This window comes from Epinephelus moara, chromosome 6, assembly GCF_006386435.1.
Source record: "Epinephelus moara isolate mb chromosome 6, YSFRI_EMoa_1.0, whole genome shotgun sequence".
In the NCBI taxonomy this organism is placed as follows: domain Eukaryota; kingdom Metazoa; phylum Chordata; class Actinopteri; order Perciformes; family Serranidae; genus Epinephelus; species Epinephelus moara.
Window position 1 is genome coordinate 29,714,972 of NC_065511.1, and position 22,632 is coordinate 29,737,603.

The window sequence follows — 22,632 nt, forward strand, 5'->3', positions numbered from 1 at the left end:
GTCAGACACCACTATCATCCCATCCTTTCTGTTATGTGCTAAATGGATTAAAAAGATTAGGATTACAGTGTTTGTCTCTTTCTCTCTCTCCCTCACACACACACACACACACACACACACACACAAAATAGTTAATGCAGAAATTTTGTTAAGTTCATTTATGTTACAAAATACCACCATTCCTGAACTCATGAGACATATATTTTTCGCTCTCACATACATTTATGTTTATGTTTACATGTACATACAGCACGTGTATATGGAGTATGTATGTATATATGTCATTGGTGGTCTCGTGTTACTGTGTGAAACAGGTGTTAACTGCACTGGCATCAACACCTGCATTATACTGCACCAGTTATGGGGAATTCAGAGCTTCTGAAACAAAGCCGGCACAGTTTATAGCACACTAAAGAGCATAAATGAGGTATGACAACGTTTAGTATTGTGTTGAACAAGGTAGAAGTTATATTCCTTTAACATTTGTGTTATTCTTGTGGGTTTATTGTCTGCATTATGTCTTGAAGTATCCCGTCTGTAATTACCTCTCTATAAAGTCGTTTGTGGCAGAGCACGCCTCTCTCACACTGTTTTTAAATTACCTAAATGCTCAGGGGACACACAGGAAACAATACACATTCAGCTTTTTGTGATTCTCTCAGTGATAAAAACCTCCCTGGTCAGTCATATGAGGATAGAAAAAACAAATCTTGCATTTGGGTGTTCTTATAGTTTATTGTCTGATGGGGAAAAAAAGACATAAAACTTCAACATACAACACTCGAATATTTTCATTTACAGAAATAAAAACAAAGTATACATCTATCAAATACACAGAAACACAAGAAAGAAAAATATATTGACATCAGCTGAATGAAATTTACCATAGCAAGCACATTAGAGGATGACAATGCTGTATACAAGGATATTCTTAACACGTGATTATGCTGCATAAATGTCAAAAATAAGTACAGACAGTTGCTGTTCTCTCTTGCAGTGGAGGAGCCTATTTGCATTCACTTCACTGGTTATATTTGGTGGAAAAGCTCAAAAGTGCCCACATCATTACATTTGATTTTTATTTTCATCTCCAGCATTCAAAAGCCCATTTACATTCATGCCAAATTCTTTCATTCTCTCTCTTTATCTCTATCTGTCCCTCTCTTTCCTTCACTGTCACTCTCTCTCTCTCTCTCTGTCGTTCTTTCTTTCTATCTGTCCTTTCTTCGATCTGTCTTTCATGTCACTCCATTAGCAGGGGTTGCAGAGGGGGAGCTGATGGCTTCTCTCTCCGGCGTCCTTGCTGCGGTTTTGCTGCAGCTGCTGGGCTGCGATAAAGAGAGGAAAGAGGAGAAGTTTTCACACTAATTACGACACAATAATGAAGTACTCGGTAAAAGGCACAGTGAGAATGAAGGTCAAACAGTCATTAATATAAAGTGAAAAGAGTCTATTAGAAAGCATCTGTAAAGTGAACAGAGATTACCGGAGAGGGGATGAAGTAATTTTTTATTTTTTTTTACTAGATAGAAGTAAGTTAAGAACATTTACCGGTTACACTGGCAGTAGTTCTTGGGCTTCATCGGGAGTCCACCATTCTTCATGCTTTGAAATTTCCTCTGTAGCAGAAAAAAAAAAAAGAGTCAGATTTGAATTTTTTTGTTTGCCTCAGTAACCCAACCCTTCATCCCACCTACCTATTTAAATCAAAGCACTAAGATTCCCTTTATATACCGACCTTCTTTCTTTTGTTCCTCTTGCACAGGACAATGATAAGGACAATCAGGAGAAGCACAAACAGGCAGCCCACTCCAATTGCAACCCACATCCACCAGCTGAGCCCCAGCAGCAGAGCATCGTTGGGTTTAGGATGAGTAACACCTGGTTGAGCCATGAAAACAGACCATGGCAGAAAGCGGGGAATCAATGACACATCCAGTGAAGAATCACTTTCGTTAACGTGCTTACAGAGGGTTTACCCAAACAAACACATGCAGTTCGTACAGTCAAGGCAGCTTGGTTTACCGTTGTCCTTTGACCTTTGGGTAGAGGGCGGTACAGTTGTTTTCGGCTCTGAAAGCAAAAACACAGCACATCTTGTTTTTGCCAGTGGCCACACAGGTAGCTTTTGTTGTGTTTCATTTGCAAAGACTTGAGTAAAAGTGTCCTACCTTGAACTTTGATTTGTAGGCTCTCACTGTACGTTGTTCCGTCATAGGAGAACGTGCACTTCCAGGTTCCTGCATCAGAGCGGGCTACAGATTTGAGTTCAGCTTGTGACCCTGCGTGTGACCTTCCATCTGGCCTCTCCCACTGCACCGTAGAGTCCGGGTTCAGACCTGTTACCTGACACTTGAGCGTAACCTCACTGCCCAGCAGGAGATCTCCAGAGGAGCTGGCCGAGACTGACACAGAGAGGGACAACAGACAAGGGCGAGGATACAGTGAGAATGACAAAGAGCAAGAGGAGGCCATGCCAGATGAGGGACTTCATCCAGATCATTAGGAAGGTGACACACCCTTATGACATGAGAGGAAGAGCAAAATGAAAATATATCATTGTACTTATTGCTGCACAAAATGGTCACAGCTTTACAGGCCGGAAAATCTGAAATTTAGGGATATTAAATCATGAAATTAAAGGGGCACTCAGGCAATTTTACACATAAAGGTCGAATTTAATCATAATGAAAAATGCTGCTTCGCTGGTTAAAATAGCTGCACAATAGGGAGCATACTAAAGTTTGAAAGAAATCTATGACGATGTTATCTCCGCCTGAGCTTTGAAACTACATGTTTTTTTACTTATCAGGAGGCCTGTGTTTCAATCTGGCCAAGGGGGGGTTTAAAGGTATGAACGTTTACCAGGCAGGGAGGGTCTAATGAAAGATATTATCGAGTTGCTTCACAGTAAAAGTTTGGAGCTTGAGCCAGATTAAGGGACATCAATTAGGATATTTCGGCGTCTGCTGCTTTGATTTTGCCAGTTGTTTTTATAAATCTGTCTCTAAAGTTTATAAAGATGCAATAATAAATTTATTTTTAATTCCATACGTGTGTGTGTACAATATTTTGCATTAAATACCCACAATATTTGGACGCAGTAGGTCAGCCCATGGGGACTGGGCTTGAGAACCACGGGGTCACCAGTTCAAGTCCCCATACTGACCAAGTATGGAGTGTGGACTGGCAGCTAGAGAGGTGCCAGTTTGCTACTGGGCACTGTCAATGTGCCCTTGAGCAAGGCACCAAAAACCCAAACTGCCATACTAAGCTGCTATGGCTGGCCCTGTGCTACCGCCCTCGTTCGATGCATGTGTATATATAAGCGGGATACCCAAAGAGGTACATTTCAACTGCTCATTGCCTGATTGTGTGGACTGACAAATAAAAATAATTCATTTCAAAATGTATTCTTCAAAAGTTACTTCATTTAGTAAATGTGCAGAAATTATTCTTATTCGTAAAACTGACCTGTGACATTTAACTGTTTGATGAAAGAGTATTTAATTTTACCTCTCTTTCCTAACCCTCCTCAAATTTTCACTTTAATTTTTTTTTATCAAACTAATTACTGTGGGCAGAGGAATTTCTTTTAACACAGTACAATGACTTTCACCAAAAAGACGAGTGTTTAAACTGCACAATCAGAATCCTGATTGAAATGATGACGTAAACCCACTCACTCTGTATTCTGTGCAATGCCAATATTTTTCAAAAGATACATATTTCCTGGGTTGTGTGCTCACCTAAAACCACAAGGAGTGTGAGTTGGTAACTTTTCCCATCTGCCTTGCAAGTGAACTTTCCAGCATCTTGCATCTTGACTCCAGTGATCTCCAGTCTTGTTTCCGGCCTTATCTTTGACCTCAACGCAATGTCAGATTTCCCTGGAGCAGAAAATATGCAATTGACAACAGTGACATTTTCAGAACAATATGTTGTGCTGCAGATAATGTTGACTGTTTTATTTTTCTGATAAACTGTTTGTACCTGTGCGAGGGAAGCTGTACTTCCTTTGTACTTTTGGAGTGCTACAGAGCAGGTCATTCTCACGATTCCACTCCAGGGTGTCAGAGTAGGTGCTGACCCCACACTCGAGCATTGTTTTTTGCCCTTGTTTTGAAACAAACACTTTCCCTGAAGCAGAGAGTGCACAGAGCACTATAGACAGAGGATCACACATCACTTGATATGATACGTTCACAGTAGAATATCACAAACTTAATGTACAAAGACAAGAACAGATGTCATCACAATATATTCTATTACTGTAGACTCAAACAGTGAATATGAATTAAGGTAAGGGTTTATCAGATTGAATTTAAAAGGTAGAGCAAAACATAACTGCAGCTATTTTCCAAGGTAGATTAACTGAGTCTTCTAAACATAAAAGGACTTGGATCAATCAACTCATTAACCCTTTATTTTAATGAATTATATATAATAAAATTAAGTATTTTCTCTCACCAAAACCAAACCAAACTACTGTCTTCATTGCAGATGTTGGATCTGAGGGGTAAAAATAACACAAATGTACTTCTCGCTCAGGACAAACGTATTTCACAGAAATAACTTAAATGCTGAAGTTCATGATGTGAAAGCAAATATTTCCAGGTTAGAGACACCACACACAGCTTCTGTTCGAGATGAGCATTTTAGAAAAGCATGTGAGCCCTAACCACTGAGCTACTGTTGTTCTTTACTTCCTTCCTCTTCATATTTCGTACGATAAATTTGATTTACAAAAAAAAGCTTTGCAACATTTAAAAAGAAAAACCTGAAACAAATGTCCCCGGGAAATTCCAGCATGTTTTGGCTCTTCTGCATTTAATGAACATAATCAGTAACACGTGAAGATGCTTCGGTGTAGTACAAATGGATCTTCTTGTACATTTGGCACAAGTTTATTAAGAAAGTAATAATTTTTGTGCAGTTTTCTTAGTAATAAAACTGAATAGAATATATTCTCAAAAAAATTCTGACAGGCCATTTATCACTCTTTGTCTCATTACTCTTTGATAAGTTTCATGATTTTAAACAGTTTAGAAATGGACTTTTTGGCAAGCTAAAATACTTGAATCTATGTGATCATTTCAACAACACAGAGCATGTCTTGGTATAGTAGTTATTTTGGAGAGCCAAACAATTGGAATCGGACCAATAATCAATATTTCATTGTTTCAATAACTGCATCAAAATTCGACTAAAAAGTCTCAGTTGTCATATTATCAATGTATTTCACTTAACTGACTGAATAGTTTAAGCTTTGAGAAAATAAAGAATCATAAACTCCGAAATAAGCGTGACCTTGAGATACACACTAAAGGCTCGGGGAAAGGCACATTTCTGTGTCACATTTCTGTGTCACATCTGTTTAGCAGCATTGATCTAAGGTCTTTAGAAACCTAAATGTAAGAGGAGAGACAATACGGACAACATACAAAATGTTTAATATTTCTTATTAAATTGTTTCATCCTTCATTGCTCAGTTTGAACTTACGGAAGAAAATGAAAATGGTTTCAAAATGGTGACATCAAATCCAATCATTTCATTCGACAACATGAAACTTTATTTCATAAAGGATCTTACCTCAGTTTTGAAGCAATGCAGTGTCTTTTGTGCTTTTATTGAAGGCCAAAACCTTTGTTAATCCTCTCTGTGTCTCGCTTCATCGAAGGATGCAAAAACTGAAGAAGGCGGAAAACATCTGAGAAGAAGCTTGCACCTTGTAAAGTTGTAGGCCAATGCAAACCCCCCAGCTCTTTGTGGGTTTGCTCTTCATGCCTGCGCTTTCACGCAAAAACTAGGCCCGGGATTCTCTACACAGCGCCATTTTCACAGGAAGCTGAGGAAAGCTCTATGCAGTGGCTTAAAAACTCTTAAAACAAAGGCGTTAACTATATTTCAAATATACATACAATTTGTGGGATTGTGGCAACTCACGAGACGGAAAAACCAACAGCAAACGTTCAATTTAATTAAAGAAAAAGGCAGAATGACAGAAAGACAATTCTTTATTTGTCACAGCAGAAGTAACAAAGGATTTGTTTGCAAAATAAAAACAAAATAAAACAAAAATCACCCAGATATCACCCTCACCAACCTTTAAAGAAAAAAACAAGTTGATTTGGTGTTTTGACTTTTTTATTTCCTTTTTTTAACACACATTTGAGCTGTTATTTGTTTGATCCTCTCAGCGTGGATGTTTTAGCTGTGTTTTTTTTTTTCTACTTCCTCGATGAAACGGGCGGAGGAGGAGCTGGTGCCCCAGTTAACTGGGGACACCAAGCTGCAACCGTCCAATAAAAGAAGAGAGGGCAGGAAGCAACATATTTTGATGGGGAGTGGCAGTGACTACTGATGGCAGTGGAAATCAATAGTCAGGACATGGAAATTGGTAGTTAAGCAAACGTATTAATAAAGAGTGAATGGACTTAGCAACCGAGGTTCCTTTGAATGTTCGGGGCCTGTTCCATGACGCTGAGTTAAAACCTGAAACAGCTGTTTACACAGTTTTCAAATGGTTTTACTCAGCATAGTTGTCCAGGAACTAACTGAATCTTCTCTGAACAGGCCCGTGGTTTGTAATCGAAGGATCAAAAACAAAATTCCCCCCCCAACACTTTATCTGTACATTTGCACCAATTCATTTAACTGTGTATATATGCAATCTGAGGGATTTATTTACACTGTCGTCAGCTGTGAAGCGTGCCGGGGCAGTTGTAAGAGCTTGGTGGGGTGCGACTATGAATGTTGTCTTGTGTGTTTGTGTTAGCGTCCACATTACTCCTCCTTTACCCCAAGTGTAACGCTCCTTTGTCTCATTCAGCCACTCTTCGGTAGAAGTAGAGGTATCCCAGGTCTTTGGGAGGTTTCTCTGAAGCGCACACCTTCTGATCGTTGAAGATGACCCACCTGTAAAACAGAGACATCTCTTAGTTCACACAGAGCTACTTGATAACAGACAAGTGAAACTCAGTAAGTGCAGATCTCCTTCAGGTGTGTCTGGGGGCATGAGGATGGGGAACAGGGAGTGCAGGGCAGGCCCCCTTATATTCAAGATGGTGGCGAAGACAACAAAAGCATCTCGTATCGTCCCTAACTTTCATGGATCCTAACATATCAGGTATGGAATTAATCTGCAAATGCTCTGGTTCAAAATGACACCAAACTTTTCTATGGATGTCAGTTTTTGAGCCACGACAAAGGCCTCTGATACTGCCTGAAATGCTGGGTTAGGTATTGGCGAGAATGCAGGTCTATACGCTGATCTGTTACCACTTAATTTATTAACAAACTTAAACCCCCTCGAGGGTGGTACTCTAATTATTATTATTAGAATATCTGTGAAACACTTTGGTCTAAAAACAAACAATAAATGGCCTTTATGATCTTCTTTTATTTAGTGGCTTGACATGGAAATGGGTTAGTAGTATAGATGTTATTTTCATTGTATATTATTTTCAAACAACACTGGCATTTGATTGGTAATCTGTACCGGCTGACACGCAGGTTCAGGTATCACAATTGGTACAGGGAAGGAAAAAATGGTATTTGAACTTCTGTAGTTAAGACTACAATAAAACAGGTTTTTCCAAATGTGTTAGTCACTACAACTACGAGAGGTCCTTGAGCATACAGTCATAAATGTGCACACAAAATCCAGCGGTTTGGGAGATTAGTCACGGACAGACAGATACACACACAAGTATGCACACAATCTCATAAGTTATTTGTTCTCACTAGTACAGATGGGATCATTACTAATATCAAAATAAATAAAATAAATCTGGTGTTTTCTTCTTAAGTGGATATACGTGTTTTTCTTGAGGTCACTATGTTTGAATAGTTGTTTTATTGTGGATTTTTGTATTATATGTTGCATTTGGTGCATTTTAAATGTGTTTTGATTGGCTGGTTGTAAAATAGATTTTCAGTCTCAGTGGGACTTCCTAAATAAACATTAAATAAATGAAATAAATCCTTTAAACCTCGGTTGTTTGAAAGGTTAATACTTTGTACTGTGATCACATCAGGTGCTCTTTCTATTTAAACCAGACCTGGAGTATGGTGCCCCCTGTTGAGGTACTACAGAATCAGCTACACATCTCACATTTCATGACTAAATGAACTACTGATAAAAGAACAGACAACTTGTGAGAATGTAACTCGTTTTGTTGTTTCTTCCAGAACATGGGATTTGCATGATATTAATTATATTTGAAGATCTGAGACTTGCAATGACATTTTTTCAACAGCTCTGACTTTTAAATGACAAATTGAGGCTTTGAAACAGCAAAAACATCCCTTAAAGCAGCATGAATACTTACTGTGATCATGTTTAAAGATATTAAACATAGTGCAAAATATTGTAAAGCAGCAGCTTCAGTTCAATAGAATCTGTATCAGGAAATGTGTGGATAAATGCACATGGAATGACAGTGAGAAGTAGACTGACGGAATGTGGGAAAACTGAGACATACTGTTGAAATTGCACTTATTTTACCTGAGACATCTCAGGCTGTTCATCTGTTTGTAAAAGGATTAACCTCCACAGAATGTACTTGTAATTCTTAACACAAAAAAAGGGAAAATATCTGAGCTAATGGTATTTATAGGTTATTGTGCGATGGTTTTATTGGTCTGGCCCATCTGAGATCAAATTGGGCTGCATATGGCCCATGCACTAAAATGAGTTTGACACCCCTGCCTTAAAGGTAAAAAGCACTAGGCAAAAAAACACTTACTGCTGATCCTTCTTGATGTGGCAGACGTAGTGGCCGCACATTGTGCTTGTCCCCATGTGACTGATGAATGCAAACAGCTCATACTCTGGATGAAGTAGAAAAAAATATTATTTTTAACATATATAATTAAATTATGATGGCTGAAAGAGCACGTCTTTAAAATAAAAGGTGGTAATGTCACTGCAGTCTATATTTCATGTTTGAACACATCACTGCAACTAGTCTGAGGATCATTTTTGAATGCCTCATCTCTGATCCTTCTCCTTGGGACTTACTGCCTGGTCCGTCTCTGACACGAGGCCCAGGCGGAGGATCCCTGCCACCTTCGCTCTCTGCGGCTGAGCGGCCGCCCTCAGACACATCCATGGAGTCCAGGTCATCCAGGTGGGAGAAGATCCAGTCCACTGCCCGGTCCAGGATATTACTCTGTGAAACAAACACCGGTTAGAGGAGACATCTCCAGAGGATATCAACAAATGAAGTTTTTGGTCAAATACAAGCTTTTCTAGAAGTCTGTTTTGATGTTACAAGTACAACTTTAAGTTTGAGGGCCAAAGACAGCTGAGGCCCTTTGTTAAAGGTCTGGCAATCGATGATGGTCAAAGTTCACTTTTATGAAGAAGCCAAATGTTTGATAACACTGTAATAATATAACTGTAATAATGACGTAACTGTAATAATACAGAAAGTGTTTTCTCTGCCTCAACGTGGAACTGTAGCGAACGACAGGACAACGGGAAAAAAAATCTTTGCTTACCTCGATCATCTGGAGTGGAGGTTTGAGGGTCACACAAACTGGTACCTGCAGCTCTTTGTCTAACTAGTTCACTTGTGTAAGTGACCCACTGACAAATAAGTGGCAAAAAATCTTTGAAATGTAGATCTTGACCTACGCCTACTTTGGAAAACATACTAATCTAGTAATCCTAATTAACCTTCCAAAAAGAAAACTCAATAGCTGCTTTAGTAAAAGACAAATTTTTGTTAGTCAGCAGGTGTTTTCTCTGCGACTCTCATCAGCAGTGCTTTGTCCTGTGACACATTGTCCTCAGTTATTGAAAAAATAATAATTTCCAGCTGTTTCATCACACATGGAGGCAAAACTGTGAAAGCTAATGTAAATTAGCTACCATATACAGTAAATAACTTCTCAGACTTATCTCTTACCAGTGCTTCTGACAGCTTAGTGCAACTTTTAGCAAAATCCTGTTACTAGTTTTTGTTGCGGTATTAAGGCCAACAACTGTGAAAGTCTCCAGGAATGATGAAACTTGGCAATGCTACTGTCTAAATATAAAAAAAGGCAGCAGCTGTGCCTGTATTGGCAAAGTTCTACTTTTAGAGTAGTGACATATGAAATTAGTCAAATCCCCATCTCTAACTGGAAGGAGTTTGATTCTCACCGTAGCTCGCAGTGCTTTGGTTGCTTGGTCTCGGCTGAAACCCATGGAGACGATGGTTGCCAGATGCTCCTCGGAGAGGCTCTCTGTGGGTGTGGTCCCGGGGCCAGAGCTGCAGCCTGGCAACACCAGGGGGGCTGCGAAGTCTGCAGCCAATCAAAAGGAGGAGAACATGAGTTAAAGGAGCAGTTGCACCGATTGCTGACTTGCTTTCTGCTTAAGTCCTGCTGCTCTGCACACCTGGGTCATCCATGTGGCCCATGATCCAATTCATGGCAGCATCGATTCCAGTGTTCCCAGTGTAGTACACCGCTTTTCTGCAGGCCTCCAGTGGGAATCCCATTTCACATAACTGGGACACAGTGGAGTCATCGAGGACTGGAGCTGAGTGTGTTAATAGGAAAAAGTTGAATTACTTGGATGTACTTTGTGGAGCTCACATTGTTTGCTGGTTTTCATTTTCTTGTGGAAACACTGATTAATGGCAAAAGAAAAAAACACTGTTGGTCTATTTTTGTGCCCAGAGCGCTTCCTTCCAAAATAATGAAAATAATATACAGAAGCGTCAACTCATATACACCAACAACAGAACCATTACAATCATACTTTAATTTGCAACTTAAACGCCACGCTGCAAAAGTAAACAAATAATAAGGCAACTGAAGGACGCAAGGGAACAGAAAAGGCAGAAAAGAAGAAAAGGAGGAAACAAGGGTGGACAAATAAGAGCGCCACAGAGGGAGAAGGAGAAGAGCAGAAACGACAGACAGACTAACACAGCAGTGGGGAGTAGAGAGAGTCGTCCTCATCGTTGCCATGGGAACCCAGGATACCTTTAACCTCCACATCTGGGGTCATGAGTGGGGGCGGGGCCACCTCTGGTAGGAGCTCTTCTCCTGGCTGCTGGCCGGTTGCACGTAGTGCGCTCAGGTCCAGAGTATCAGGAACGTCGATGCTTACGTCTGCAAAAAAGAAAATGATCTAACTCATCATCCACTTCAGTCCAAATACTTGTTTCCCACACCTTAACGTTAGAAACAACATTGTACAACATTGTCCCGATGGCTGTATGGGGAAGTTGAGAAAAGTTATGTAAATGTCTTCCGACATGCTGTTAATTTTCCCCATAGGTGACTTTGTAACTGTTAAAATGTGTTAATGTGTTATGTTGCTCCTCAGGCTCTGTGGGCCTCTTCCTCCCTCATGCTATTGGCTGGTGAATCACGGTCCATCTGTTGGTACAGAACAGCTGAGGAGCTGCACTTCCACTTGTGTGTCAGGACCATAGAAATAGACTGAGAGTAGAATGAAGTGCTCCAGGGATGACGTTTTTTGTAGAACAACGCAGAGGTTAACATCGCCCTGGTTCCTCCGTCAAAGAGCCCACGGGATTTTTCCACTGAATTTTGCATTATTGCAGAAAATAAGCTCTGTGACAAACACGTTTATGATACTTACACATTTTGTTCAGCAAGGTAATCTTCACAAATGAACACCACTTTCATGATTATTGAAACCTAAATGTAATCAGCAGAGGTAAAAAGCTAATGTCAGGCCATAAACGAACCACACTATGGTCACGACTCAAAGGGAAATTTCGGTTTATTTCAACCCGTCTCCTATCGTCCTAAACTTGTTTCAAGTGACTAGTGACATAAAAATATTAGTTAGCATGTTAGCCGTTAGCCTAGATACAGCCGAGGCGCATAGTAGCGTCAGACCTGTTAAAACGTAAGTGAACGGGCAACCTTCAAGTGCAAAGTTAGTCCACTAAACAAGCTTTTTTCCACAAAGACCGCCTCATATCGTTAGGATAAATGTCAGAGAACATATAGAAAACGACATGTAAACGTGTTGTCTCACCTTACCGGTGTGGTGCCGTGTTTGTTTATCCCTCTAGCGCTGCTTTCCAAAGCGCGGCCGAAATATATCTCGCCAGCTCTAGATAAAGCCCAGCTGGATACCAACGTTACTCCAGGTGGAGGTGTCTCGTCCTCGGTCACATCCAGACCTTGAAAATAAGGCTGCATGTCTCGTCCTCGGTCACATCCAGACCTTGAAAATAAGGCTGCAACCAGTCCCATTCCTTGCAACTTCTCTCTCTCTCTCTCTCTCTCTCTCTCTCTCTCTCTCTCTCTCTCTCTCGTCAATTTCACGAAGCTCTTCGTCAGTGTATCCTTCCAGCTGTTGCTGCTTGTTCAGGCACGCTATGAGATCGCTGCTTGTTCTCGCGGTATTTCGGCCGCGCTTTGCAAAGCAGAGCTGTGGTGCGTTCCAGGCAACCTGTAACTCGTGTTTTCACAACCTGTAACCCGTGAAAGTGCACTGGAACGGCAGTCAAACCTGTAACTTCCCACCCGTGAACTCGTACCAAAGCGATGTACTCCCAGTTCCGACCTCAGACATCACATAACCCACAAACAAATATGGCAGCCCCTGTGGATGCGGTGATGCTGCGTCTGATACACGGTAGACTTTAGGACAATGTAAAACTGTCTGTTAAACTGTTTGTGCACCACAGAAACATCAGTTTGTCACGGTCACACGGATTTTGTGTTCACGTTTGTGGCTGTGCACCTGGAACGCTTTGAGGTGGGAACTCTGAGATTTCAACTAGGAAATTTCCCAGTTGCCAGATAAACAAACATGGCAGCACACCGGTAAGGTAAGACAACACGTTTACATGTCGTTTTCTATATGTTCTCTGATATTTATCCTAACGATATGAGGCGGTCTTTGTGGGAAAAAAGCTTGTTTAGTGGACTAACTTTGCACTTGAAAGGATGCCCGTTCAATTACGTTTTAACAGGTCTGACGCTACTAATGCGACCCGGCTGTATCTAGGCTAACGGCTAACATGCTAACTATTATTTTTATGTCACTAGTCACTTGAAATAAATTTAGGACGATAGGAGACAGGTTGAAATAAACCGAAATTTCCCTTTAACGTTGCCACCACAACAAGACTGTAAGGCTGCATTTGGTTTGACTTCCTGTAGTCTCATTTAGCCACTTGTTAGCAAATGCCTTTTTTAAGTCACATAAAAGCTTCAAAATTCACAAGTAGGGGTATTTCCTGACAGATTTTATGTCATAGGACAAAATATTGGCAATTACTATATTTTCTAAAAAGCAATAATTCAGCAAAACAAATATAATGAAAAAGAACCGATTGGAGTATCAAAGTACGAAAAAATAAGGAGTATCAATAAGAGTAGCAGTGTCGATAAACTCTTAATGATACCATCCCTGTTGGAATATGACAGTGAGTCTTTGCAACATGAATTGCTTTGTGTTTTAATATCTGTTTGCATATACATTTGTGTGTAGAGCAAGAAAAATACTTACCTTTTCAACACAATCATTTAATAATATTAATTCTTGCTCACCCAGTTTCTTGGGCACCCAGTCAAGGCCAAAGGTGAACTTCTTAATCTGGATAACCAGGTGGTCGGGGAAAGAGGCGAAGCGGGTCGTTCTGACAAATGAGATAAAACCTGATATTAATAAATATATCTTAAGATTTGTTTCATCACTTTCTGTACGTGTGCCTGTCTCTTCATACTTGGTAGCAGTAGTCTTGGACTGTACAGCTGAGCTCCAGAAGTCTGTGAGGATCTCTGGTTCACTGAGGGCCGCCATGCAAGCTGTGAAGGGGATTTGTGCACGCACTGTAGGGGCTGATGAGTCCCCCTCCTCACGCCGCCGCTCCGCCTCCTGAAGCTCTTCTGTTAGAGAAATATGGACATGGTTGAGAAACTTACACACGCAACTGTATTTAACACATAAAACCCAATACACTGTTGTGAATGTACAAATACAACTCAGGATGCGAAGCATAAATAAACACATCACATCCGACACCTACAGAGCCCTTATTGAACCACCTTATAGAAACGCTCCACCGATTTTACACACAAAGATCAGCTTATTTGTAACAAGGTTTACTACACAGCCTGTTAAAAAACTTAACTCTAATCATGTCATCACCTCAACTTTATAGAAGACCAATACTAAATCTCTGGAGTACCCCCTTAAAAACTGGTGTCTCTACATCGTCATTACTGAAGAGAACATGTAACCCTTCAAATAGTCACAAACATGCGTATTAAAATTAATTCTTGCGTTCCACCCATGCTAATGCAGGCTAACTGCGCTAATGACTGATTGAAAATTTGCAACAACAGTTTTTACAGACACTAGCGTTATCACAGAGCCTGAACGAACAGAGCCCCTCTTCCTCCGGACAGCTGCCTCCATCAGCTGTCTCCTAGTAAAAGGGACTTAGCTTTTAATTAAAGTCTTAAAGTATTCGTCAGCAGCTCTGTGCTGCACTGTGGCCTTTGCGCTGTGATTTGCAGCTCATAGTGAGCAGAGCTGATACCAGTGATCATGTGTGGAGCTCCAGATTGAGTTGGACATTGTATCCCATCAGGCTCTAACCTGTGTTGGTAGCCTGGTCCATCGGCACAGGCAGCTGGACAATGTAATCCACCCGCTGTGTGTACTTGGCTTTCTGCGACTGCTGACACACAATCCTCTCCTCCACCAGGAACCTGAAGGCTTCAGATGGGTTGGCTCCAGAGCGACAGTTCCTCTGTGGGTGAAAAGAAATAAAAGTATAAGACAAAAGCTACAGACCAAAACAGGAAGCAGAGTGAGAGTGTTACCTTACCTCCACCATGTTTATGAAGTGCAATAAAAACTCCTGAGCATCCTGTTGTCGATTGGTGGAGAACTCTGGGTGGCCCCGCCCAACAAGTGCTTTGAACATTCGTGGTGCTATACCGATTTGGTCTCCCTGCACACAAAGAATGAACAGTGGGATTTGTTAGCAATGAGAGCTAATATTAGGAAGCCCATTTTCTCACTTATTTCTGAGAGTAAATTCCACACGTGCCGTGGATATCTGTCAAAACTATGGCATGTAAATCCACTGTGTTTGATTGTTTCCCCTTACCCTGGGTTCAGATGCACCATTTTCATCTCCGGGGTCTGGTGCTGGTTTGGAATACTCTCCTGACAACAGACCGTAGCCGAGCTTGGCTCTGTGATAAACAAACAAAGCCGACATCACTGCACATCCAACAATATACCACAGTCTCACACAGGAGGAGGATTTGGATATAGGCCTAGATGTATTTTTGGCTTTCAAATGACATGGTGGAATGTCTAATCAGGGAGAGGACTTTCTCTACTCTGGTGGGTATAAAAAAAAAGTTTTTGTATAGCAACAGCAGTGGAGATCGTTTGAATTAGGCCACAGACACATCAAATCTGGCAGATTTCAAGTGAAAACACAAAACTATAGTATAAAATATAATCTGATCTTTATTTTATATCACACAGTTTTGCAATTAAAAAGTGAGTGACCTCCGAAAAGTGTGAAGCAAAGCTCTTTTTTCCTGCAATGGCATGGAGTGAACATAACAAGAGGCCAAGTGTCAATGTGGGTTTGTCTGGAACCTGCTGATATCAATAGGGAGTTCCTATTCAGGAGGATAACCCACATTAAAAACAAAAATCACATTTAAATACGGAGCTGCCTGGAAAGGAATCTGTAATCGGCTTTGGGTCTGACAGCCGGCACACTGTGTGTATGTTTGTGTGTATTTATGTTGACGGTTTCTTTCATCTTCTGTGGCTATGATGGCACAAGACAGAATGGTAAAGAGGACAGGATGTGTGTTTGAATGCACGTGTGTGAAAACTGTGCTATATGAGAAAAGACATGCCAAAAAAAAAAAGCACCTTGGAATGTGTATTATTTTATCAAACCCTGTCCTCTGCTTTCCTGACGTACCACTGACGGGTGCTTTTGGGCATCCAGAAGGGCTTTTCCATTCACATGTGCTGGCTTGACTTAATTTGACACAGCGTGTAAGCCCAGCACAGCAGGGATTTGAATCTCCTTTACAACCAGGCCACCCACTCAAAGGTGTGTCTTTAACTGATGACGCTCTTGTTGCAAGTCAACGACATTTCAAAGCAGTGTGCTGATCTACTGCTAAAGTCCCTCGTTATTTTGCTGCAAGCGTTTTTCCATTACTCAGCACAGCAGGTAACAGAAGTTAACCAGCTGGAGGTGAGCTGTTTGCAGAGTTTCAGTAAGAGCCTGTTGTCTGCAGCTCTTCATCTAACATCTCATTGTGGCTGTTTCTGCTTGTACTCTTCTTCCCTGCGGCATAAGTAGACTTGAAGAAAAGCCGCTTACAAAGTTCCGCTTTTACAGTGATAAACACATTTAATTTCTTATAAATTATTCACAATAGAAGTCCATAGTTATTTTGTTACGTAAAAGCTTTCTATTGTGCAGCAGCAAAGTAAGGAAATGTTGATTTTTAATCAGCTGTGACTTAATACGACTCCTATACAGCTGAAAGCAGACATGAAACAATAAAATAAAGCAGATAATTAAAATACAGACAGGACACAGGAGAGAAACTAAACTCCAACCCTGAACTCATAAATATCTTTCTCTCAGGCCTCCTGCACAAACACGAGTCAAGGCTTGCAATACACGCTTGTTTGAGGGGGAGAAAAGGGGTTGGCTGCAGTGTATGAGATATCATCATTAGCACTTAGAGGCGGTCGAGCACACATTTGGCTTGACTATGGAGATGGTCCATCTTGGGCGTAGCTAGGCACGACTCGGCACCTTTAAACTGTCAATGGAAACGCAAATCGACATGACACTGTTTGAATCAGTGAGGCCTAAGCACCAAAGGAGAATGATAATGTCACAGGGTCAATTACTGTATACTGCAGTAATATGTGTGACAAGTCAAATGTACATTTGTAATGTTAAATGTTATAATTCCACACAATTTGTTTCAGTTGTTATCACCTGACACGCTTAGGCCTCTGTAATCAACATGTGGAAAGTCTGATATAGTGTTGTGGTATACCGGTACTAAAATAGTACCGCGGTACTAGAGTATTCCAAACGGTACTATACTGCATTTGGAAAATACCGGTACTTTGAAATTGATTCAATTCATTAATTTAGTTAATTTATTTTACTCATTTATGCACACAAACGCCTCTCTTGTTCCTATTGGAGTACAGATTGCGCAAGTGGTTTGTATGACAACACCTGTATCAACATCCGCAGCTGGCGCACGTGAAAAAAGACGAGAAAGTTTGCCTCGCAAAGGGAGACAACACGAGACAACACAAACTTGGTGGAACATTTGAGTTACCAAACCGTGACGTCCATACCGAGGTACTTACCGAACCATGATTTTTTTGGTACCGTTACACCCCTACTATTTATTGTTCTAAAGGTTTGTATCCAAAAGGACTTTTCCTTAGGAAAAGTACCGAAGAGTATCGAAAAGTATCGAAATTCATATTGGTATTGGTACTGAAACAAAGATTTTGGTATCGTGACAACACTAGTCTGATACTCAGTTTTTGTACCCCTATGTTCACCTTTGGGGGTACCCCACCTTCAAAGGGGTGTCTCCCACCTTGCCTCTCCCCTTTTGCTGTTGTTCTCTGTGGGAGAGGTAAGCGGCATTGCTCTTGTGGTAATTTCCATGTTTTAGTGCTGTTGAGATATGTTTATAAGTTCACTTTTTGCTAACATAACCTTGTGTCGCTTAATTTGTGTAGGGGCTGGAGTTTGTATGGTTGTGTATGACTGAGGATTTTGTTTTTGCCACCTGTTGTCAGGAGAGGAATAAACAGAGATCACCTCCGAAGATACCCACGGTCTGGGCCTCTTTATATCTACACAACGCAGACATCACTAAAGTCCATCGGTTACAGTAATACAAGAGCTTGCCACAGAACATAACCAGACACCTTGAGAGGACACTCACACTTGGGTTTTAAAGTCCTGGGTGGGGTCGCTTGGGGCTTCATCAATGATCTTGTCGATGTTAGACACGTACCTGGAAGGGATGAATGACGGGATATGAGAAAAATTGTTTACATTCAGTATCTTAGCGTCAATGTTGGACAGTGTGAAAAGTGTCACTTTTAAAAGGAATATTCAAGAAATGAGGAAAAAGATTTCAACTCTAATGCTGTAGTTGCCAACCTGATCATATTTTTATTGCAGTCTGTCAAAAGAATTAGCATTGTCTCTTATCACTGGAAGCGACACAGTCAACATAACAGCTGGAAGGAGCAGGAGGATGGGAGCTATGAGAAAAAGGGTACTTACTTGCTCTGGAAGTCTGGAACAGTGAAGAGCACTTGCATGACAGAGTTGAGGTAGCAGCTGTTGCCAAGATTCTTCATGCCAGTCAAACCAGGGCCAAACAGGGGCCGCAGGGTGGTCCCCGATTCCTGGATCACCTCCCACTCCCCCACGCGCTGATTCACAGCAATCTCCAGCTCTGTCATTGTCCGTTCGGTCTAAGAGCAGAGAAGTCAAAGTGATCATAAAACAATGAGGAGGAGAAGAGAGATCTTGTATCTTAATGGGATGTTCCTTGCTAAATAAAGGATAAATAAATAAATACATAAAAAGGAAGGAGCAGTTTTGAGCAGGAGGAGCAAAATTAGCCCATACAAAGTCGTAATGACAGCAAGCAGATGAGGAACTATAAGACACATCATCGCAGCACTAAGTGCTGCACTTTGTCTTCTGCTCCACTGTAACACAATTCCTCCACCCCCTGTCTGTGCAATACAATTATGTGTGTGCAGCAATACATTTGCAAGACAAGAAACAACATTATAATACACAGTGAGAGGTACAGATTTCTTAGACGCTGACAACTGTGTAGCATGCACTCTGCATAAGAAGAGAAGCAGGTGGCAAATAAATTAATGTCAGTAGGGAATCAGTGAAGAAACAGGTGTGGAGGAAAGTCGGCGTATAACATACTGGCTAGGCCATGAAGGTAAGAGCATATATCATAATATATATATATGATATATCAGCAATAATACTATAATAATCATTTAATAATATGTTATATAAACAAACAAGTATCAGTTAACAGTGTGCTGGCAAGGAAAAATAACCAAGAAGTAGAACCAGAAAGAGAAGCTGGTGACTTATTCAATAATATGATTTTCCTGTGGTATTCACTATTCGCTCTCTAACACTGCAGCTGAATTTAAGACCCCTTAGTAATACCATGTAATCAATGGCTGCACTATGAGGCAGAGCCAGCCATAAGTGTCTGGCTGTCTGCCAACGGGAAGAAAAAATCCAATATCTCTGACTAAATTTGTACCACTTCATTCGTAAAGCAGAAAGCTGAGTAATACTTCTGTCTACAAGAATGTTGAACATGCAAACCAGTGGGGGAAACTGGCAGATTTGATATTTGAAATCATCAATTAGAGAAAACTAAAAGAAAATAAAAAAAGTCTGCTTGAAATAAAAACAGCAGAAACACATAACTTACCTTCTCCATGGTCATCATGTCAATGCCAAAGTGAGTCAGGTGCTCTGGCAACTTGGAATCCAGCACCATGTCATCCTCATCATAGGAATACACATCTGGTAATACAGAACAGAGGGGGCAATTGAGGCTTACAAGACATGAGCAGACACAGTGTTGAAGAGTAAGGCCCACGCCAGCATCTAAATGGACCGAAGTGACATTTGCAGGAACATGCCATTTAATGTCCTGCAGCTGAGCAGCTAACTAGCTATTTAGCCTGCAACATTATTTTTCCTTTGTGAATATATGATTGGTGGTTCATTCAACAAGCTGAGGTGCATGTGCTCACGTTTGTATGTAAGATAAGAAGGAGACTTTAGAATAAAAGCTGGTATGGGTTGCTGTTCAAATTCTGTGGCTCTTGTGTCGCATGCTGCTGTTATCAGAATGACACAATTTGATTGAATGTATAAAAACAAGTTCTATGTAGTCAATTTAAAAAAAGCTATTTAAATCCAGTTGGACATTTTTACCACAGAAAAATCACCCAGCCATCTGCTTACCTGCTCCATCGGGAGTGATGGTACCAAGTTTGACAGCAAGTGGGTATCCCGTCTCCTGGTAGTGGAGAAGGGCGTGGTTGTTGCCCCCAGAGCCATCAAAGTACCTGCGACCACACAGCACTTTGCCATCCGTCAGGTTCATCCAAAGATTCTCCTGGAGGTCACACACCTCACACCGCCAACCACTAGGATGTGGAAAAGACAAGCATTACAACTCTTAAATGAACATGTTCTGAAATAAATATTTGACATTTACACTGCCCTTGTGGGCTTCGAGTAATAAAACTGAACAGCTATCTCCATTCTAAATTCTATTATTGGAGACACAACAGCATTAATGGACCAATACAATAATGGATCAATAGATCCTAAATGCAAAGCCTTATTGCCTGGACATTTTTGTACTTGCAATTTTGCAGTCTTTCATCACTTTAGAGCAAAAAATAAGAAAATCTTTGTTTATAAAGTCATTAACATAAAAGGAATTGTATGGTGGGCTTATTCAAGGGCCCACTGTAACATAATGTCTCACCTGGGAGGGATCTTGAGTCCATTGTCAAGCTGCTTAAGGTCAGCGGCATGCCTCGACTCCTGTCTCACCTCTCCATCCCACTGTTGAACTTGTAAGGCATGAGACACTGAGTCGGCTGCCATGATACCCGCCATTGACAGGGACACCTTTAGAGACGGCAAATAAATCGGCAGGAACAAATTTAACCTGACCGACAGCTCATGATGACACTTATCAACTACTTGATAACTAAAGGTAACAAAATGTATTATCCATATGTCCCTGTGTATCTCTATGTGCATGTGCTACAATGATCTTCTATTTAGGAATATACAGAATGTACAATATATTGTATTAAGGTTTGTCAACGATCTGAAAAGACTACCCATGTTTGCAGAAAGCCTTCTATTAATGACAGCAATCATAATTTCTTTTTAAAACTGCTTTCTGTATTCACAATGTGATATTTGGTGCTGTGAAACTGTACCATTCTTAATCCTGATATTTTACGATAGTATACTGCCATTGTATTAACCCTGACGGAACCTCAACGGATTGATAACATTTCTCGTGCCAGAGAACACACAAGTTATCTCACCCGCTCTCTCACAACGTCAGGCATGGTACCAAGGTCGTCTGATGTCACCTCCTGTCTGTCAGGTAAAATGACCACTTTTACATCCTCCTCATACAGCTCCTGCTCCACATCAAAACCTCCTTCGATCCCTGGACAGATCAGAAACAAGAGGGGAGGCAGACATAGGTCAGGTCAGTGTCAAAAGAGGACACCTGTTTTATCTGTGTCTGTGTAAATGATCTCTCATGCAATCACCTATAGCCAGTCTGGTGGGCTTTTTCTTAGGCGGGTGTCCAGATCCAGAGTTGTTGTCATCTTCCTTCTGTGGGTATTACATACAGTAAGATATCATTGGGTGTTGAGATAAGTTCACCTGACATGTCAAGAGATGGTGCGGATAGTTTCAATCGTGTTTTAAATATATGTACATGTGGAATTGACCACAGTCTCTAGGGGAAAATGACAAAGTAGAATAAAGTGTCCACCTTAGCCTTGCGAGTCCGGGTGATGTGGAAGTAAGCCCTCTGGCCACTTCGGGCATGATGCCTGTCCACATACTGACTCCCAAAGCCAAGGAAACTGTTCATGCACACATACAGGCCTCCTTCACTTTCCTGGAATGAAGACACAGGCAATGTTAAATGTTACAACCTGTCTTCATCTCTCTCTGTTATGATACAACTTTGGGAAGTTAAAGTTGAAGGCAATTTAAATGTCTAAACCAAGTCACATCTTCAGTTACAACTAGCTCTCCAGTCATCCTGCTAACGCTTGCAATTCAGCTGAGCACTGGTTTAGTCTTGTCTACGTCGACGAGAAACTCCAGCCTGGAGATTGAAATACTGTAGGCTACTATGATTTGGACAGCATGAACAGTCATGCTACCATAAACGACTAAATTAGCTTGCTAGCTAGTTTGACAGCATACCCAGTTACACTGACACAGCTAGCTAACAAGCTAGCACAGCTAAGTTTCCATTACAGTGCATTATTAGCTTAGCTCGACGCTAGCTTGCTAGTTAGTTGAAGCAGGAAAATCTATGAAGCCAGTGCGCTAAAGTAGGAAAGCACTGACAAAACGTTACATGTAACAAAGACAAGAGAGAGACGAAGTAAATGAGGAATGAAATAACACTGTTTGCTGGCTGACGTTTTGATTTATAAAGAGAAGATGGCTCACCGGCGAGGAAAATGACAAGGCGCATTCGTCTTTGTGGACACGGTCCCCGGGCTTCGGAACCCGAATTGTGGACAAAACCGACATCAAAATCTCGCCAACATCTGCCATGACAAGCTAGCTAGTTCCGCCTTGCAGTGGGACACTTGCTCCTCTGAGTTTGGACCCCCAGCCTCTGAATTCCCCGGCTCGGAAGAGTGTCCGTTGTCTGGCCCGTCTTCTGCTGTCTGTGTTTGGCTGAATGAATCATGAGATGCTGCCTTGTGTTGAGGGAAGGCCGAACGAACTCAGTTGCCCGCACGC

At 41.1% G+C, this 22,632-nt stretch overlaps 2 protein-coding genes across 4 annotated transcripts; both read right to left on the reverse strand.

The window, feature by feature from the left end:
- Positions 1-722: 722 nt before the first annotated feature.
- On the reverse strand, positions 723-5,738 carry cd4-2.2 (CD4-2 molecule, tandem duplicate 2). Of its 2 annotated transcripts, none has more exons than XM_050047482.1 (9): positions 5,594-5,738; positions 4,471-4,512; positions 3,994-4,164; positions 3,750-3,890; positions 2,172-2,405; positions 2,026-2,073; positions 1,739-1,881; positions 1,552-1,619; positions 723-1,328 (listed from the first exon to the last, which is right to left on the reverse strand). In XM_050047482.1, the coding sequence occupies exons 2-9, from the start codon at positions 4,496-4,498 to the stop codon at positions 1,244-1,246; spliced, it is 918 nt and encodes a 305-aa protein (XP_049903439.1). In that variant the 5' UTR covers positions 4,499-4,512; positions 5,594-5,738; the 3' UTR covers positions 723-1,243. The 2 variants fall into 2 exon arrangements, with proteins under 2 accessions (XP_049903439.1, XP_049903438.1); XM_050047481.1 differs by having other exon boundaries at positions 2,005-2,073.
- Positions 5,739-6,132: 394 nt separating this feature from the next.
- On the reverse strand, positions 6,133-22,608 carry usp5 (ubiquitin specific peptidase 5 (isopeptidase T)). 2 transcript variants are annotated; one of them, XM_050047352.1, is made up of 20 exons: positions 22,333-22,608; positions 21,638-21,766; positions 21,408-21,474; positions 21,174-21,301; positions 20,597-20,742; positions 20,065-20,249; positions 19,523-19,617; positions 18,325-18,518; positions 17,978-18,049; positions 15,112-15,199; positions 14,827-14,952; positions 14,595-14,748; positions 13,717-13,879; positions 13,541-13,629; positions 10,928-11,113; positions 10,392-10,535; positions 10,155-10,297; positions 9,027-9,177; positions 8,752-8,836; positions 6,133-6,919 (listed from the first exon to the last, which is right to left on the reverse strand). In XM_050047352.1, exons 1-20 carry the CDS (start codon positions 22,438-22,440, stop codon positions 6,826-6,828), a joined length of 2,547 nt encoding a protein of 848 aa, XP_049903309.1. In that variant the 5' UTR covers positions 22,441-22,608; the 3' UTR covers positions 6,133-6,825. The 2 variants fall into 2 exon arrangements, with proteins under 2 accessions (XP_049903309.1, XP_049903310.1); XM_050047353.1 differs by having other exon boundaries at positions 10,985-11,113; positions 22,333-22,607.
- Between the last annotated feature and the right edge of the window lie 24 nt (positions 22,609-22,632).

What these genes read in the sequence shown, in the direction of transcription:
- cd4-2.2 (XM_050047481.1), bottom strand. Translation starts at nt 4,498, where the DNA reads ATGAAGACAGTAGTTTGGTTTGGTTTTG. An exon ending in TAAACCAAGCTGCCTTGACT is followed by an intron (nt 1,882 to 2,004) that starts GTACGAACTGCA and finishes TGGCTCAACCAG; the next exon opens with GTGTTACTCATCCTAAACCC. An exon ending in AGAGGAACAAAAGAAAGAAG is followed by an intron (nt 1,620 to 1,738) that starts GTCGGTATATAA and finishes TTTCTGCTACAG; the next exon opens with AGGAAATTTCAAAGCATGAA.
- usp5 (XM_050047352.1), bottom strand. Translation starts at nt 22,440, where the DNA reads ATGGCAGATGTTGGCGAGATTTTGATGTCGGTTTTGTCCACAATTCGG. An exon ending in CCTTGTCATTTTCCTCGCCG is followed by an intron (nt 21,767 to 22,332) that starts GTGAGCCATCTT and finishes TCTTCATTCCAG; the next exon opens with GAAAGTGAAGGAGGCCTGTA. An exon ending in ACTTCATAAACATGGTGGAG is followed by an intron (nt 14,749 to 14,826) that starts GTAAGGTAACAC and finishes TTTCACCCACAG; the next exon opens with AGGAACTGTCGCTCTGGAGC.